This window comes from Dryobates pubescens, chromosome 10 (genome assembly GCF_014839835.1).
Source record: "Dryobates pubescens isolate bDryPub1 chromosome 10, bDryPub1.pri, whole genome shotgun sequence".
NCBI lineage: Eukaryota > Metazoa > Chordata > Aves > Piciformes > Picidae > Dryobates > Dryobates pubescens.
This window is the reverse complement of record NC_071621.1, coordinates 17,729,952-17,746,149: the sequence shown is the minus strand read 5'-3', so window position 1 is coordinate 17,746,149 and position 16,198 is coordinate 17,729,952. Positions and strand designations below refer to the sequence as shown.

The 16,198-nt window shown below is 69.1% G+C and overlaps 1 protein-coding gene across 4 annotated transcripts; it reads right to left on the bottom strand.

The window, feature by feature from the left end:
* Nucleotides 1-339: 339 nt before the first annotated feature.
* Nucleotides 340-14,402, bottom strand: TRIM3 (tripartite motif containing 3). 4 transcript variants are annotated; one of them, XM_054164690.1, is made up of 13 exons: nucleotides 14,292-14,402; nucleotides 11,053-11,206; nucleotides 8,797-9,022; nucleotides 7,700-7,851; nucleotides 7,014-7,194; nucleotides 6,291-6,689; nucleotides 5,378-5,711; nucleotides 4,847-4,950; nucleotides 4,029-4,196; nucleotides 2,826-2,994; nucleotides 1,984-2,054; nucleotides 1,347-1,487; nucleotides 340-516 (listed from the first exon to the last, which is right to left on the bottom strand). In XM_054164690.1, the coding sequence occupies exons 1-13, from the start codon at nucleotides 14,374-14,376 to the stop codon at nucleotides 364-366; spliced, it is 2,337 nt and encodes a 778-aa protein (XP_054020665.1). In that variant the 5' UTR covers nucleotides 14,377-14,402; the 3' UTR covers nucleotides 340-363. The 4 variants fall into 4 exon arrangements, with proteins under 4 accessions (XP_054020665.1, XP_054020666.1, XP_054020667.1 ...); XM_054164691.1 differs by lacking the exon at nucleotides 14,292-14,402 and adding an exon at nucleotides 13,293-13,359; XM_054164692.1 differs by lacking the exons at nucleotides 11,053-11,206; nucleotides 14,292-14,402 and adding an exon at nucleotides 9,961-9,981.
* Nucleotides 14,403-16,198: the final 1,796 nt, after the last annotated feature.

Sequence of the window (16,198 nt, the reverse complement as noted above, 5' to 3'; positions counted from 1 at the left end):
AGGCCTCCAAGCTGTGGCTGAGTCACTGTCCCCAAGGCTATTGCAGGCAGCACTAAGTCTCGAAGCAGTGCTTGGGTTGGTGTCCCTGGGGCTGTCCCCAGGGTGCTGGCTGCTGTGGGGAGCTGAAGGTCTTGAAGCAGAGCCTGGGTCGATGTTCCCAAGGCTGTCCCCATGTCCCCAGGGCTACTGCAGGTAGCAGAAGATCTTGAAGCAGTGTCTGGAGCGGTGTCCCCAGGGCTGTCCCCACGTCCCCAAGGCTGTCCCCACATCCCCAGGCCTGTCCCCATGGCTACTGCAGGTATCAGCAGGCCTTGAAGCAGAGACTCTGTTGATGTCCCCAGGCCTGTCCCCATGTGCCCAGGGCTACTGCAGGTATCGGTAGGCCTTGAAGCAGTGGTTCCCGGAGTCAGCCACCAGGACGTGGCCGTCGGGGGCCAGCGCCAGCCCCTGGGGGCCGTACAGAGGATCTGCAGCGGTGTTGATGTAGGACAGGAAGGAGCCAGAGCTGTCGAACACCTGCAGGGGGCACCGTGCCACCCACATCACCCCCAGTGCCTCCCACCTCACCCCCAGTGCCACCCATCTCACCAGCATCCCCAGGGAGCCTGGCACCCCCAGGGCCACCCCTCTCACCCCCAGTGTGCCCAGTGCCACCCATAGCACCAGCATCCCCAGAGTCCCCCACACCCCCAGTGCTGTCCCCAACACCCCCAGTGAGCCACTGCCCCTGATGCCCCCCGGTGTCCCCACACACAGCCCAGCTCCCCCCCAGTGCCCTGATGCCCCTCTGGAGTGCAGGGATTTTGCCTCCCTCATGCTCAGACCCCCCCAGTGTGGGGCATGAGCCCAGGACGTGGTGAGGACAGGGATGGGGACCGGGACAGGGATGAGGACAGGGACAGGAATGGGGACAGGACGGGGAAAGGGACAGGGATAGGGATGGGGACAGGGAAAGGGACAGGGATAGGGACAGGAGTGGGACAGGGATGGGGACAGGATGGGTAAAAAGACAGGGACAGGGATGGGGAGAGGATGGGGACAGGGATGTGATAAAGGCAGAGGCAGGATGGGGACAAGAACAGGCTGCCGGTGGGACCTCCCTGGTGCTGGTGCCAGGCTGGGTCTCAGTGTGTCCTGCCCTGTCCCCCCACCCCGTGTGCCCCCTGCTGTGCCCCTTCTCTGTGTCCCTCCCTGTCCCTCCACCCTCTGTGCCCTGGCACCCGGATGCGGCTGCTGCCCACCCCCATCCCCATGCTCCCCTGTGCTCCCCTGTGCCCTGGCACCCGGATGCGGCTGTTGCCCACCCCCATCCCCGTGCCCCCCTGTGCTCCCCTGTGCCCTGGCACCTGGATGCGGCTGTTGCCCCAGTCGGCCACGATGATGTTGCCGTTGGCATCCACTGCCACCCCGGTGGGGGCATTGAACTGCCCGTTGCCCTCCCCGTGCGACCCGAACTTGAACAGGAACTCCCCATCCGCGCTGTACACCTGTGGGCACCACGGGCACCGCGCTTGGCACCGGGGCCATGGCACCGTGGGGGCGGCACCAGGGGGTGGCACCATGGGGATTGGCACTGGGAGGATGGCACCAGGGGGATGGCACCAGGGGGTGGTACCAGCGGGATGGCTCCATGGGGGTGGCACCATGCAGATGACACTAGGAACATGGCACCTGGGGGGTGGCACTGGGGGGATGGGATCAGGGGAATGGCACCATGTGGGCAGCACCAGGGGGGGAATAATATCAGGGGGATGGCACCAAGGAGTGGTACCACCAGGACAGCTCCAGAGGAGTGGCACCATGGAGATGGCACTAGGAGCACGGAACCATGGGGGTGGCACTGGGAGGAAGGTACCAGGGGCACAGCACTGGGAGACAGCACAGGGGGATGGCACCAGGGGAGTGGCAGTGGGGACATGGCATTGGGAGAAGGCATTGGAGGATGGCACTATGGGGTGGCAGCAGGGCAGGGCTGGTGCCCACCTTGACAGAGTGGTTATGGAAGTCGGTGACCACAATCTCGTTCTTGTTGTTGACAGCCACGAAGTGAGGCCCTGGGGGGGCACAGGGTCAGGGCACAGGGCAGGGCCTGGGCATGGCTGGTGCCCGGCTAGTGCCCAGTTAATGCCCAGCTGGTGCCACACAGCCACCATCAAGGAGGTGGCACAAGGGGTCTGTGCCCAGCCCATGGTGGGACCCAGAAGCTGGAGCCCCAAACATGAGACAGGAGCAGGACTGGGATCTGGAACCTGGAGCCCAGAACCTGAACTGGGACCAGAACACAGCAGAGCCAGCCTAGAACCCAGAACCAGTTCCAGCCTAGAACCCAGAACCAGAGCTCAGAGCCCAGAAGCTGAAGCCAGAACCAGGCCCCAGCTCAGAGCCCAAAGCCAGGCCCAGGACCAACACCCAAAACCTAGAACCCAACCCCAGAGCCCAGAACCTGACCCAGAACCCAACCCCAGAGCCCAGCAGTAACCTAGAACCCAGACCTGACCCCCAGACCTGAACCCAGAGCCCCAAACTCAATGCCAGCCCCAACCCTGGGCATGGAGGTGCCACACCACCAGGCCATGAGCTATGCCACGTCCCCACGGTGCCATCCCAGAACCAGACCCAGAGCTGAGCCTGGAGCTCCAGCCCAGAACCCATCCCTATCCCCACGCCATGGGGGAGTGGGTGCCCGTGGGGAAGGTGCCTGCAGCAGGGGGGGTTCCCGCAGCAGGGGTGGTGCCCGCGGGGAGTGATGTGCCCGCTGGGGGGGTGGCCGGGGTGGGTGGGTGCCCGCGGCAGGGGGTTGCCCGCGGCGGTGGCTCCCTGGGCACCTGCGAACTGCTTGTCGGCCGTGCCGCGGGAGCCGAACTTGGTGAGCAGCTTCCCGCTGGGCTGGAAGGTGAGGACGCTGCAGGCTTTGTTGTCTACCACCACGATGTGGCCGTTGCGGTCCACGGCCACGCCCTTGGGGCCCAGCAGCCGCCCGGCGCCGATCTTGCTCTGCCGCCACCAGGGGGCAGGCGTCAGGGCGGCTCCGGCGCTGCCCCGCACCGCCCGCACCCCCCGCAGCCTGCCCGGGGCTGCCCCTGGCACCGCCCAGACCCCCCCCCACAGTCTGCCCCTGGCACCCCCCCACAGCCTGCCCGGGGCTGCCCCTGGCACCGCCCAGACCCCCCCCACTCTGCCCCTGGCACCCCCCACAGCCTGCCCGGGGCTGCCCCTGGCACCGCCCAGACCCCCCCCACTCTGCCCCTGGCACCCCCCGCAGCCTGCCCGGGGCTGCCCCTGGCACCGCCCAGACCCCCCCCACAGTCTGCCCCTGGCACCCCCCGCAGCCTGCCCGGGGCTGCCCCTGGCACCGCCCAGACCCCCCCCACTCTGCCCCTGGCACCCCCCGCAGCCTGCCCGGAGCTGCCCCTGGCACCGCCCAGACGCCCCCCACAGTCTGCCCTGGCACCCCCCCGCAGCCTGCCCGGGGCTGCCCCTGGCACTGCCCAGACCTGTCACAGCCTACCGGGACCCATCACATCTAACCACATCCAACCCAGCCCTACAATGTGACACCACAGCCAACCTCACCCAAGCAGGACCCGCCCTGACCCACCAGACCCCCACCACAGCCCAGCACATCCAGTGACACCCAACCATGGCCCACCAAACCCAACCATGACCCACCAAACCCAACCATGGCCCACCAAACCCAACCATGGCCCACCAGACCCAACCATGCCCCACCAGACCCCACCATGCCCCACCAAACCCAACCACATCCACCCATAACCCAGCAGACCCCCACCACAGCCCAGCACATCCAACGACATCCAACCACAGCGCACCACATCCAACCGTGGCTCACCGGACCCCACCGCGGCCAGTAAGAACCAACCAGGACCCAGCAGACCCCACCAGAGCCAACCATGACCCAGCAGACCCTACCAGCTCCCACCACATCCACCCACAGCCCACCAGGCCCCACCATGTCCCAGCAGACCCCACCAGGTGCGAGCCTGCCCCCCGTGCCCCCCGCCCCTGACCTTGAACTTGCCCTCGGGCGAGAAGACGGAGACCCAGCGGTTGTCGTAGTCGGCGATGATGATGTCGCCGTTGGTGTCCACAGTGACCCCCGTGGGGCGCTGCAGCTGCCCCGGGGAGCGCCCGCGGACCCCAAACCGCAGCCGGAACTGCCCCTCGCTGGAGAACACCTGCGGCACCCACGGGTCACGGCGGGCACGGGCACAGGCTGGGGGGACCAGGGGATGGGGACAGGGGCACAGGGCTGGGGGACACCAGGGGACAGGGCCAAGGGCACAGGGCTGGGGGACACCAGGGGACAGAGGCAGAGTGCTGGGGGATACCAGGGGACAGGGACAAGGGCACAGGGCTGGGGGACACCAGGGGACAGGGGCAGAGTGCTGGGGGATACCAGGGGACAGGGACAAGGGCACAGGGCTGGGGGACACCAGGGGACAGAGGCAGAGTGCTGGGGGATACCAGGGGACAGGGACAAGGGCACAGGGCTGGGGAATACCAAGGGGACAGAGCTGGGGAACACTCTGGACAGGGTCACAGAGTGGGGGATACCAGGAGATGAAGGTGAGCACAGGGGTGGGAACGAGATGGGAGTGAGATGGAGACAGGGGTGGGGATTAGATGGGACAAAGATGGGGACAAGGATGGGGACAGAATAGGGGCAGGGACCGGGAGAAAGTGTGGGCAGGGATGGGGCAAGGATGGGGTCAGGGACAGGACAAGGATGGGGATGAGGTTGTGCCAGGGCTGTGCCAGGGCAGTGTCGTCAGGGCAGTGCCAGGGCTGCACCAGGGCCATGCCAGGCCGTGCCAGGCCGTCCCACCTGCACACACTGGTTGTTGCTGTCAGCCACCACGATGCGGCCGCTGCTGGAGGTGCAGATGCCCTGCAGGTTGGTGAACTCTCCCTTCTCCCGGCCACGGCTTCCTGGGGGGGCACCACCCTCAGGGGGCATGGCCAGGGGGACCTGGGCGGGGGCTGGGGGGTCAGGGTGTTCCATGGGGCCAGGGGGGCTCAGGGTGGTCCATGGGGGTTGGGGGGGGCTCCAGGGAGTCGATAGGGATCTGGGGTCTCAGGGCAGTCCATGGGGATCAAGGGGTCTTGGGGTGTTCTGCAGGTGCCTAGAGGTCTCTTTGGGGGCCCATAGTGATCAGGGTGGTCCGTGGGGGTCAGGGGGTCTCAGGGTGTTCTGCAGGTGCCAGGGGGGCTCCAGGGGGTCCCTAGGGATCAGGGTGGGTCAGGGTGTCTCCATTAGGTCCCATGGGATCAGGGTGGGTCAGGGGGCTCTATGGGGCTCAGGGGCTCTCAGGGTGTTCCGTGTGTCCCCGGGGGGTGCCGGGACGGGGCCCCTCACCCACGCGGAAGATGAGCTCGTCCTCGATGGGGTTGTCCTTGCGCTTGCCGCTGCCGTACATGCTGGACGGGCGCCGCACCGCCTTCTGCCGCACGTGGCCGCCGCCGCCGCCGCCCGGGGACTTGACCCTGCGCTTGGCGTCGTCGGCGGCGGCCGGGACGTCGCAGGGCCGCAGGGCGCGGGCGCGGAAGGGGCTGCCGCGGATGGGCTGCCCGTAGAGCAGGATGGAGAGCAGCAGCTCCCCCTCGCCCCGCGCCGTGTACAGCAGCTCGTAGGTCCCGTTCCGGTTGTCCAGCACCTCCGCCTCCGCCGGCGTCCCGTCCGCGCCCGTCACCTGCGGGCACCGCCGCCAGACCCCGGGCTGACGGATCCCCCCGCACCTCCCCGGGGGCACCTCCGCATGCCCACAGCCCTCCTCAGCACCCCAGGGGCATCTCCCCGTGCCCACTGCATCACCCCAGAATGCCCTCTCCTCCTCCTTTCACCCCCGAGGTGACTTCTCCAATTCCATCCCAGGATGCCCTCCCCGCTACTCCCCGCCCCGTGGTGACCTCCCCATGCCCACACCCTACCCAAGCACCCCAGGACGACCTCCCCCCCCCCCATTTCCACCCAACCTGACTTTCCCAATTCCACCCCAGGATGCCCTCCCACCCCGAGGCGACCTTCCCGGGCCCACGCCTCACCCCAGAAAACCCTCCCCCCCAATTTCCACCCGCGAGGTGACCTCCCCATGCCCACCCCAGGATGCCCTCCCCCCCCCGTGGTGACCTCCCTATGCCCACATTCCACCCCAAGATGACCTCCCCCCAGCCCCCCATTTTCACCACCGAGGTGACCTCCCCGTGCCCACCCCAGCATCCCGAGGCGACCTCCCCGTGCCCAGCACCCTCTTCCCCGCGGCGGTGCCCACCTGGAAGCGCAGCCTGGCACTGCCGCAGCGCACCAGCTGCCCGTCCTTGTCCTTGGTGGTGACGCTGAGCGACGCCGGCTGCCCCACCACGGCCTGCCGCAGGCCCTCGCCGCTGGCCACCGTCTGGTGCGCGGTGGCGCTGGTGGTCACCAGGGCGCCCAGCGCCAGGATGCCGCGGCGCAGGGGCGCGGGGTCGGCGGCGAGGTCGAGCTGCGCGTTCTCGTGGGGCTGCTCGGGCATGCGCCGCGCCGCCAGCTCCGCCAGGCGCTCGCCCAGCGGCTTCCGCACCAGCAGCACCTCCGGCGCCGAGCCGCGCTCCAGCACCCGCTCCGTGAGCCGCAGGCTGCTCAGCAGCTGCGCATGGCCCTGCCGCAGCGCCGACAGCTGCGCCTGCAGCACCTGCGGGCACCGACGGGCACCTCAGCGTGGCACGGCCATGGGAACTGACGCTGATGGCATGGGCAGCTCGGCGTGGCACAGGCTGCCCAGCAGCTGTGCCTGGCCCTGCCATAGCGCTGCCAGCTGGGCCTGCAGCACCTGCAGGCGTGGGCACGGCACGGTGTGGGGAGGGGAACTGTCACAGATGGCACGGAGATGGGGATGGGCATCTCAGTATGGCATGGGGTGGGGATGGGCACCATCAGGGGTGGGACGGCAACGGGCTGGGAACCATCCATGGAAAGATGTAGGATGCAGTGTGCCAAGGGTGCCCCCAGGCCTCACCTTCTGCTTGGCAGCGCAGGTGGCCTCCAGGTCCCTCTCGAGCTCTGCCCGGCGCTGGCACAGAGCCTCCTCCAGCTCGCGGAAGGTGGCACCGATCTCGGCGGCAGCCTCTGCCCGGCGCTCGCCCAGCTGCCTGCTGATCTCCGACACCAACCCGATGGCAGCCGACAGCTGCGGCAGCCTGGGCACCGCGGGCACAGCCCTGTCAGCCCTGGCACCCCCACGGCAGCTCTGGCACAGTCCCCAGCCCAGCCCTGTCACCTCTGGGGCAGCCTGGGCATGGCAGGCACAGCCCTGGCACCTAGGCAGCCCTGGCACAGCCCTGGCACCCTGGCCTAGCCCTCCCACCCAACCCTGGCACCCCCAGGGCCGCCCTGGCACCCTGGCCCAGCCCCTCGCCCAGACCTGGCACCCCCAGCCTCTCACCCCAGCCCTGGCACACAGCTGGGCCCCTTCACCTCTATTAGTGCCCCCTCACCCCTGCTGGTTCCCCTCACCCTCTGCCCACCCTGGTTTCTATCCCCATGCCCAGCTCTGTCTAGGTGGTGCTGCAGGGGTCCTGACGCGGTGCAGCACTGGCAGTGCCCATTGGCAGGCCGTGCCCGTGGCAGTGCCCATTTACAGTCCCCACTGGCAGCGCCCGCTGGCCGGCAGTGCCCGTTGGCAGTGCCCGCTGGCACAGGTACCTGGCGCGGACGGCGTCGAGCTGCAGCTGCAGGGCAGCTTTGTGCTGCTGCAGGACCTCTCGCAGGGGCACCGTGGGGTGGTCTCGGTGCTCCCCCCCGGTGCAGTCCTGGCACATGGCTGTCTCGCAGGGCTCACAGTAGAACTCCATCACCTGGGCACCCCCCGGGGCACCCCCTGGCATCAGTGCCATGGGCACCCTCACAGAGACACCCCCAGACCCCCCCCGAGACCTCCAAAGACACCCCCCAGGTGAGGGGCCATGGGCACCCCCAGAGACCCTCTCAGAGACCCTGCAGGGGTCCCCCAGAGACTCCCTCAGAACCCCCCAAGGACCCCCTCAGAGCCCCCTCCGGAGACCCCCAAAACCTCCCCAGCCTCTGCAGCCCCCCCCAGGACCCTTACAGCCTCCCCCCCACCTCCACAGGCTCCTCCAGCCCCCTGCGCCCCCCCTGTATCACTGCAGCCCCCCTGTATCACTGCAGCCCCCCCAGATCTCCCCAGCCTCCCCTCTATCACTGCACACCCCCCCTGCATCTCCCCAGCCTCCCCCGGATCTCCCCAGCCCTCCCTATCACTGCAGACCCCCACAGATCTCCCCAGCCCCCCATGTATCACTGCAGCCCCCCCCGGATCTCCCCAGCCCTCCCTATCACTGCAGACCCCCACAGATCTCCCCAGCCCCCCATGTATCACTACAGCCCCCCCGGATCTCCCCAGCCCTCCCTATCACTGCAGACCCCCACAGATCTCCCCAGCCCCCCATGTATCACTACAGCCCCCCCGGATCTCCCCAGCCCTCCCTATCACTGCAGACCCCCACAGATCTCCCCAGCCCCCCATGTATCACTACAGCCCCCCCGGATCTCCCCAGCCTCCTATCATTGCAGCCCCACCCCCCCAGATCTCCCCCACAGCCCCCTGGACCCTCCCCAGCTCCAAACCCCTCCCTCCCCACTCCCAATCTCCAGAGACACCCCCCCCAGCCTCCCCTCTATCACTGCAGCCCCCTCCCACATCTCCAGAGACACCCCCCCCCATCTCCTGCAGCTCCCCCCGAGCCCTCCCCCAGCTCCGGGTGCGCCCCCCCCGCGCCCACCTTGCCGTCGTGGTTGGGGCAGCAGAGCGGCTGCGCGGGGGGCGGCGGCGGGGGGGGCGCCGTGCCGGGGGGCGCCGCCGGGGGGCGCTGCAGCTGCTCCATCAGCAGCGTCAGGAAGCGATTGTCCTGCAGCGCCGAGACCCCGGCCTCGGGCAGGATGGAGCTGCGGCGGCACACCGGGCACGACAGCGTCAGGCTCTGCGCGGGCACGTAGCCCTGCAGGCACCTGCGGGCACAGAGGCATGGCACAGTCAGAGGGCATGGCACAGCCAGGGGACACCAGACACAGCCAGGGGGCATGGGCACAGGGGGCACAAAGCACATGGCGGTCAGGAGGCAATGGCACAGCCAGGGCACATGGGCACAGTCAGGGCACATGGCCCTGCAGGCACCTGTGGGCACAGGGGCATGGCACAGTCAGAGGCAAAAGCACAGTCAGGGCACGCAGCCCTGCAAGCACAGGGGGCACAGGGACATGGCACAGTCAGAGGACACCAGACAGTCAGGACACATGGCACAGTCAGGGCACACGGGCACAAGCAGGGCACGTAGCCCTGCAAGCACCTGTGGGCACGATGGGCACAGTCAGGACACAGAGCCCTGCAGGCACCTGAGGGCACAGTGGGCACAGGGGCATGGCACAGCCACCGCCAGGGGGCATGGGCACAGCAGGAGACATTAGGGGTTAAGGGGTGCCAGGGGACAGGGCTCAGCCTGGGCAGGCCAGTGCTAGCCTGGCCCTGATGGTCTCCAAGGTGCCCTCTGCCAGTCTGGGCAGCGCTGGGGGACTGGGGGCATGGGGACAGAGTGGCACAGGGACAGAGGGGCACAGGGAGGGCACACAGGCAGGGGCTGTGCCAGGCCAGCTGGCACACAGCAGGGGCACAAGCAGGACAGGGCCAGACGGCCGCAGGGCACAGGGCCAGACGAACCGCAGGGACATCCGAGGGACAGATGGACAGTGAGGGCACAGGGAGAGCAGATGGCACTGGGGGCACCCCAGGTATGGTGGTGCCACCTGACTGGGGGCTGGGAAAGGGCTGTGGGCACCAGGGTGCCCACAGTGCCCTCATCTCTGGCAGAAGGAGTGCAGGCAGGGCAGGGGGCACAGGGCTCTGGCTCTGCCCACCCAGTGCCCACCCAGTGCCCTCCCAGTGCCCTCACCTCTGGCAGAAGGAGTGCAGGCAGGGCAGGGGGCACAGGGCTCTGGCTCTGCCCACCCAGTGCCCACCCAGTGCCCTCCCAGTGCCCTCACCTCTGGCAGAAGGAGTGCAGGCAGGGCAGGGGGCACAGGGCTCTGGCTCTGCCCACCCAGTGCCCACCCAGTGCCCTCCCAGTGCCCTCACCTCTGGCAGAAGGAGTGCAGGCAGGGCAGGGGGCACAGGGCTCTGGCTCTGCCCACCCAGTGCCCAGCCGGTGCCCTCCCAGTGCCCTCACCTCTGGCAGAAGGAGTGCAGGCAGGGCAGGGGGCACAGGGCTCTGGCTCTGCCCACCCAGTGCCCAGCCGGTGCCCTCCCAGTGCCCTCACCTCTGGCAGAAGGAGTGCAGGCAGGGCAGGGGGCACAGGGCTCTGGCTCTGCCCACCCAGTGCCCAGCCGGTGCCCTCCCAGTGCCCTCACCTCTGGCAGAAGGAGTGCAGGCAGGGCAGGGGGCACAGGGCTCTGGCTCTGCCCACCCAGTGCCCAGCCGGTGCCCTCCCAGTGCCCTCACCTCTGGCAGAAGGAGTGCAGGCAGGGCAGGGGGCACAGGGCTCTGGCTCTGCCCACCCAGTGCCCAGCCGGTGCCCTCCCAGTGCCCTCACCTCTGGCAGAAGGAGTGCAGGCAGGGCAGGGGGCACAGGGCTCTGGCTCTGCCCACCCAGTGCCCAGCCGGTGCCCTCCCAGTGCCCTCACCTCTGGCAGAAGGAGTGCAGGCAGGGCAGGGGGCACAGGGCTCTGGCTCTGCCCACCCAGTGCCCAGCCGGTGCCCTCCCAGTGCCCTCACCTCTGGCAGAAGGAGTGCAGGCAGGGCAGGGGGCACAGGGCTCTGGCTCTGCCCACCCAGTGCCCAGCCGGTGCCCTCCCAGTGCCCTCACCTCTGGCAGAAGGAGTGCAGGCAGGGCAGGGGGCACAGGGCTCTGGCTCTGCCCACCCAGTGCCCAGCCGGTGCCCTCCCAGTGCCCTCACCTCTGGCAGAAGGAGTGCAGGCAGGGCAGGGGGCACAGGGCTCTGGCTCTGCCCACCCAGTGCCCAGCCGGTGCCCTCCCAGTGCCCTCACCTCTGGCAGAAGGAGTGCAGGCAGGGCAGGACCTTGGGGCTGCGGAAGTGCTCTCCGCAGATGCCGCAGCGCAGCGGTTCCAGCTCCGGGGGCAGCGCCGCGCCCGGAGGAGCCTCCCCGGCCATCGCCCCCCGACCCCGCGGGGGCCCCGCAGCTGCCGGGGGTCACACAGGGGCACGGCTCAGGGACCCCCCAGCGACCCACGGCTGACCCACAGCTCCCCACAGCTGCCCCCAGCCCCACGGCCGACCCCAGAACCATGGGTGACCCCCAGCCCCACAGCGACCCAGGCTGCCCCCCAGCCCCACGGATGACCCCCAAGCGCCCCACGGAAACCACAGAGCCCCCCAACCCCCCATAACTCCATACCCCCCCAGCACCCCATAGTCCCCCAGCGCCCCATGGAAACCACACAGCCCCACAGCGGTTCCTAACGCCCAGCACCCCGTAGCCCTACACACTCTCCAGCACCCCTTAACCTCATAGCCCCACAGCGCCCCCCAGCACCCCATAACCACATGGCACCCCACAGCTCCATAACCTCACCCCTCCCAGCACCCCACAACCTCACCCCCCATAGCGCCCCCTAACCCCAGCCCCACACCCCCCCAGCATTCCATGAGCCCACAGCACCCCAGAACCCCATAGCCCCCCAACATCAACCCCACAACCACAGCCCCCCATACCCCCACGCCCCATAGCCCCCCAGCACCCCATAGCCCCCCAGCACCCCATGGCACCCCATGGCACTCCATAGCCCCCCCAGTACCCCATAGTCCCCAGCACCCCATAGCTCCCTCAGCACCCCACACCCTCACAGCCTCCAGCACCCCACGGAAGCACAGGTCCCCAGCTCCACACCCCCCACTGCAGCACCCCATGGCACCCACAGCCCTCTCTGCCTGCCCCATAGCAGCCACCCACAGCTTCCCAGACCCCAACTCCTGCTTTCCAGCCCCCCTGCCTGCCCCACAGCACCCCTAGACCCCCTTGCCTGCCCCACCCCCCCTAATTCTTGCCCCATAACCTCCTGCCTGTCCCACGGCACCCCCAGCCCCACAACACCCCCAGCTTGCTCTGCTTGCCCCACGACACCCCCAGCACACCCCATGGCACCCCCAGCCCCCCTTTCCTGTCTCACAGCACCCCCGTACCCGCAGCACCCCTAGATCCCTTTGCCTGCCCCACCCCCCCAATTCCTGCCCCATAACCTCCTGCCTGACCCACGGCACCCCCAGCCCCCCCACCAACCCCACGGCACCCCCAACCCCATGACACCCCCAGCCCCACGGCACCCCCAGCCCCCCCTGCCAACCCCATGACAGCCCCAGCCCCACGGCACCCCCAGCCCCCCCGCCAACCCCACGGCACCCCCAACCCCATGACACCCCCAGCCCCACGGCACCCCCAGCCCCCCCTGCCAACCCCATGACACCCCCAGCCCCACGGCACCCCCAGCCCCCCCTGCCAACCCCATGACACCCCCAGCCCCACGGCACCCCCAGCCCCCCCTGCCAACCCCATGACACCCCCAGCCCCACGGCACCCCCAGCCCCCCCCGCCAACCCCACGGCACCCCCAACCCCATGACAGCCCCAGCCCCACGGCACCACCCCCAGCCCCCCCCGCCAACCCCACGGCACCCCCAACCCCATGACAGCCCCAGCCCCACGGCACCACCCCCAGCCCCCCCTGCCAACCCCATGACACCCCCAGCCCCACGGCACCCCCAGCCCCCCCCTGCCAACCCCACAGCACCCCCAACCCCATGACACCCCCAGCCCCACGGCACCCCCAGCCCCCCCTGCCATCCCCATGACACCCCCAGCCCCACGGCACCCCCAGCCCCCCCTGCCAACCCCATGACACCCCCAGCCCCACGGCACCCCCAGCCCCCCCTGCCAACCCCATGACACCCCCAGCCCCACGGCACCCCCAGCCCCCCCTGCCAACCCCATGACACCCCCAGCCCCACGGCACCCCCAGCCCCCCCTGCCAACCCCATGACACCCCCAGCCCCACGGCACCCCCAGCCCCCCCTGCCAACCCCATGACACCCCCAGCCCCACGGCACCCCAGCCTCCCCCGCCTGCCCCACCCCCCCTCCAGTTCCTGCCCTGCCGCAGCCCCCCGGCTCTCGCTGCACCTCCCCCTGGCCTCGTTCCGGTTCCTCCCGGTACCGGCTCCCGGCCCCGGTACCGACCCCCGGCCCCGGTACCGATCCCCTCCCCGGTACCGACCGGCCCCGTCCCGGCCCCGCTGCCGGCGCTGCGGCGACTCCAGGCCCGGCCCCGCCCCGGCCGCCATTGCGGGACCCGCCCCGGGACCGGGCACCGGGCAGCGGCACCGGGCAGCGGCACCGGAGGGGCACCGGCACGGGGGGGACGTCGGGGGGCACCGGCACCGGGGGGACCCCGCGGGACAGGGACCCCGCGACACGGGGGGGACACCGGCACCGGGGGGGTCGCTGCCGATCCCGCCCGGCCCGGTGCACCCCCGGGGGGGTCCCCTCCCTGTGCCCCCCAACGCCGTCCCTGCCCCCGCCCATTGCCCCCCACCCTGCCCCTGTCCTCCCCCATCCCTCACCCCCCTGTTCTATGCCCCCAAGCCTCGTGTCGTGGTCCCCAGACCCCCCCTTTGTCCCTGCCCCCCACGTCCTGTCCCTGTCCCCCCCATTCCCTGTCTGCAGACCCCTCCAGATTTGACCCCCTTGACTCTGTCCCTGGCCCCCGTCCCTGGCCCCCACATCCTCCTGTCCCCCCCGTCCCTGCCCCTGTCTCCCCCGTCCCTGCCCCCCCATTCCTTGTCCCCAGACCCTCCCTAACTTGCCCCCCCTAATTCCTCCTGTCCCCTCTCCCCTCCTTGTCCCTGTCCCTCCCTCCCCCCCGTCATTGTCCCCAGACACCCCCCCGCCCCTGTCCCCCCGTCCTGTCCCCCCACTCCTTGCTCCCACCCCCCCAACTCGTTCGCCCCACAGTCCCATCCCCGCACCCCCCCATGTCCCCACCTCCCCCTTGTCCCTGTCCCCCCCTTGTCCTTGCCCCCCACCCCTGCCCCCCCCAAACCTCCCTCCCCAGCCCCCCCTTCCCCTCCTCCCCACGACCCCCTCCCACCTTTCCCTCCCCTCCCCCCAAAACCCCTTTCTCCTTACCCAGCGCCCCCAAATCTCCTTCTCCCCCCATTCCTCATCCCACCCCCCATATCACTGTGCCCCCCCCCCCCCCCCAAAATTCACTCACCCCCCCCTCGAAGCCCCCTCCTCTCTTCACCCCACGCCGCGCATCCTCGCTCGGACTGCGCCAGGGATGGGCAGGACTGAACCATTCCGTCGCGGGGGGGGACACCACACTTGGACCCCCCCCTTTAAATTCACGGGAACCCCCTCCCGGGGACCTTCCACTGGGGGGGGGGGGGGACGCGTCGCAAAGCGACGCGTCCCCCCCCCCCCCAGTGGAAGGTCCCCGGGAGGGGGTCCCGTGGGATATTGAGTGGGGGACACCACACTTCTTCCCCCCCCTACCCCGCAATGGTCTCGTCCAAAATGCGTCTCTGCAGTGGGGGGAGAGCTCCCAAGCGCCCTCCGCCCCCCCCCCCCCCCCCAAATGCCACCAGACTTGGGGACCCTGTTGGTCGCCATGGCAACGGCATCCCCCCCCCCCAAAGTCGTGGCGGTGGCCTTGGGGACATCGCTGGGGGCTTTGGGGACGTTGGGGGGTTGAGGTGGGGGTTAGCTTGGGGACATTGGGGGTGGGTTTGGGGGTGGGTGGTGGCCTTGGGGACATTGGTGGTGAGGGTCACAGGGGTGGGGGGTGGTCTTGGGGACGTTAGTGGTGGTTTTGGGGACGTCAGTGGTGGCTTTGGGACCCTGGTGGTGGTCTTGGGGACATTGGTGGTGGCCTTGGGGACATCACTGGTGGCTTTGGGACCTTGGTGGTGGCCTTGGGGACATTGGTGGTGGCCTTGGGGACATCACTGGTGGCTTTGGGACCTTGGTGGTGGCCTTGGGGCCTTGGTAGTGGCCTTGGGGACATCACTGGTGGCCTTGGGGACCTTGGTGGTGGCCTTGGGGACATTGGTGGTGATCTTAGGGACACCACTGGTGGCCTTGGGGACCTTGGTGGTGGCCATGGAGGTGAGTGGTTGCTTTGGGGGCGTTGGTGGTGAGGGTCACAGGGGTGGGTGGTGGTCTTGGGGACCTTGGTTGTAGCTTGGGGACCTTGGTAGTGACCCTGGGGACATTGGTGGTGGTCTTGGGGACATTTGGGATGGCCTTAGGGACACTGATGGTGGTCTTGGGGACCTTGGTAGTGGCCATGGGGGGTGGGGGGTGGCCTTGGGGGCATTGGTGGTAAGGGTCACAGGGGTGGGGGGTGGCCTTGGGGACATCATTGGTGGCCTTGGGAACCTTGGTGGTAGCCATGGGGGTGTGGTGGCTATGGGGACACTGGTGGTGGCCTTGGGGACATTGGTGGTGGCTTTGGGGACAGTGGTGGTGGTGGTCTTGGGAGCATCATTGGAGGTTGTGGGACATTAGGGACATGTTTGGGGGTGGCCAAGGAGGTGTGTGTAGGGGTCCTGGGGACCTTGGGGACATTGGTGGTGGCTGTGGGTGACAGCTGTGGGTGGCACATCCCAGTGCCAGCCGCTGCCAGGCACGGAGCCGACAGAGGGCACAGCTGGTGGTGGCTCTGTGGGGACATGGCCAGGGGCCAGGCCCTGGGGACATGGGGGACAAGGTGGTGGCAGCTGTCCCCTGGGCCCTGTCCTCTGTCCCTGTCCTGTGTCCTCTGTCCTTGTCCTGTGCCCAGGCAGTGCCACCTGTGTGTGGCAGTGTCAGGTGATCTCTGCTGTGCCACCGCTGTGTGCCAGCTCTCTGCGCCCTGATGCCAGCCTCTGGCAGCCACTCGTGGTGCCAGGCTCTGCTGGGTGTGACGGTGCCAAAGCACAGTGGCAGCAGGTGGCACCTGGTAGGGACTGGCATGGCAGCAAGGGAGGGTGGCAGAGGCTGCAGCCTGTGCTGGTGCCAGCCACTGGTGCCAGTTTGTGGCATCTGTGTGCCAATGATGTGGTGGCCATGTGTGTGCCAGTGATGTGCCTGCGTGTGTGCCAGGGATGTGGTGGCCATGTGTGTGTCAGTGATGTGCCC

Excerpts from the sequence above, each read along its gene's own strand:
- TRIM3 (XM_054164690.1), bottom strand. The coding sequence starts at position 14,376 with ATGGTTCAGTCCTGCCCATCCCTGGCGCAGTCCGAGCGAGGATGCGCG. Across the intron at positions 9,023-11,052 it reads CTGCACTCCTTCTGCCAGAG|GTGCCTGCAGGGCTACGTGC; the intron begins GTGAGGGCACTG and ends CTGTGCCCGCAG. Across the intron at positions 5,712-6,290 it reads GTGCCAGGCTGCGCTTCCAG|GTGACGGGCGCGGACGGGAC; the intron begins GTGGGCACCGCC and ends CGGTGCCCGCAG.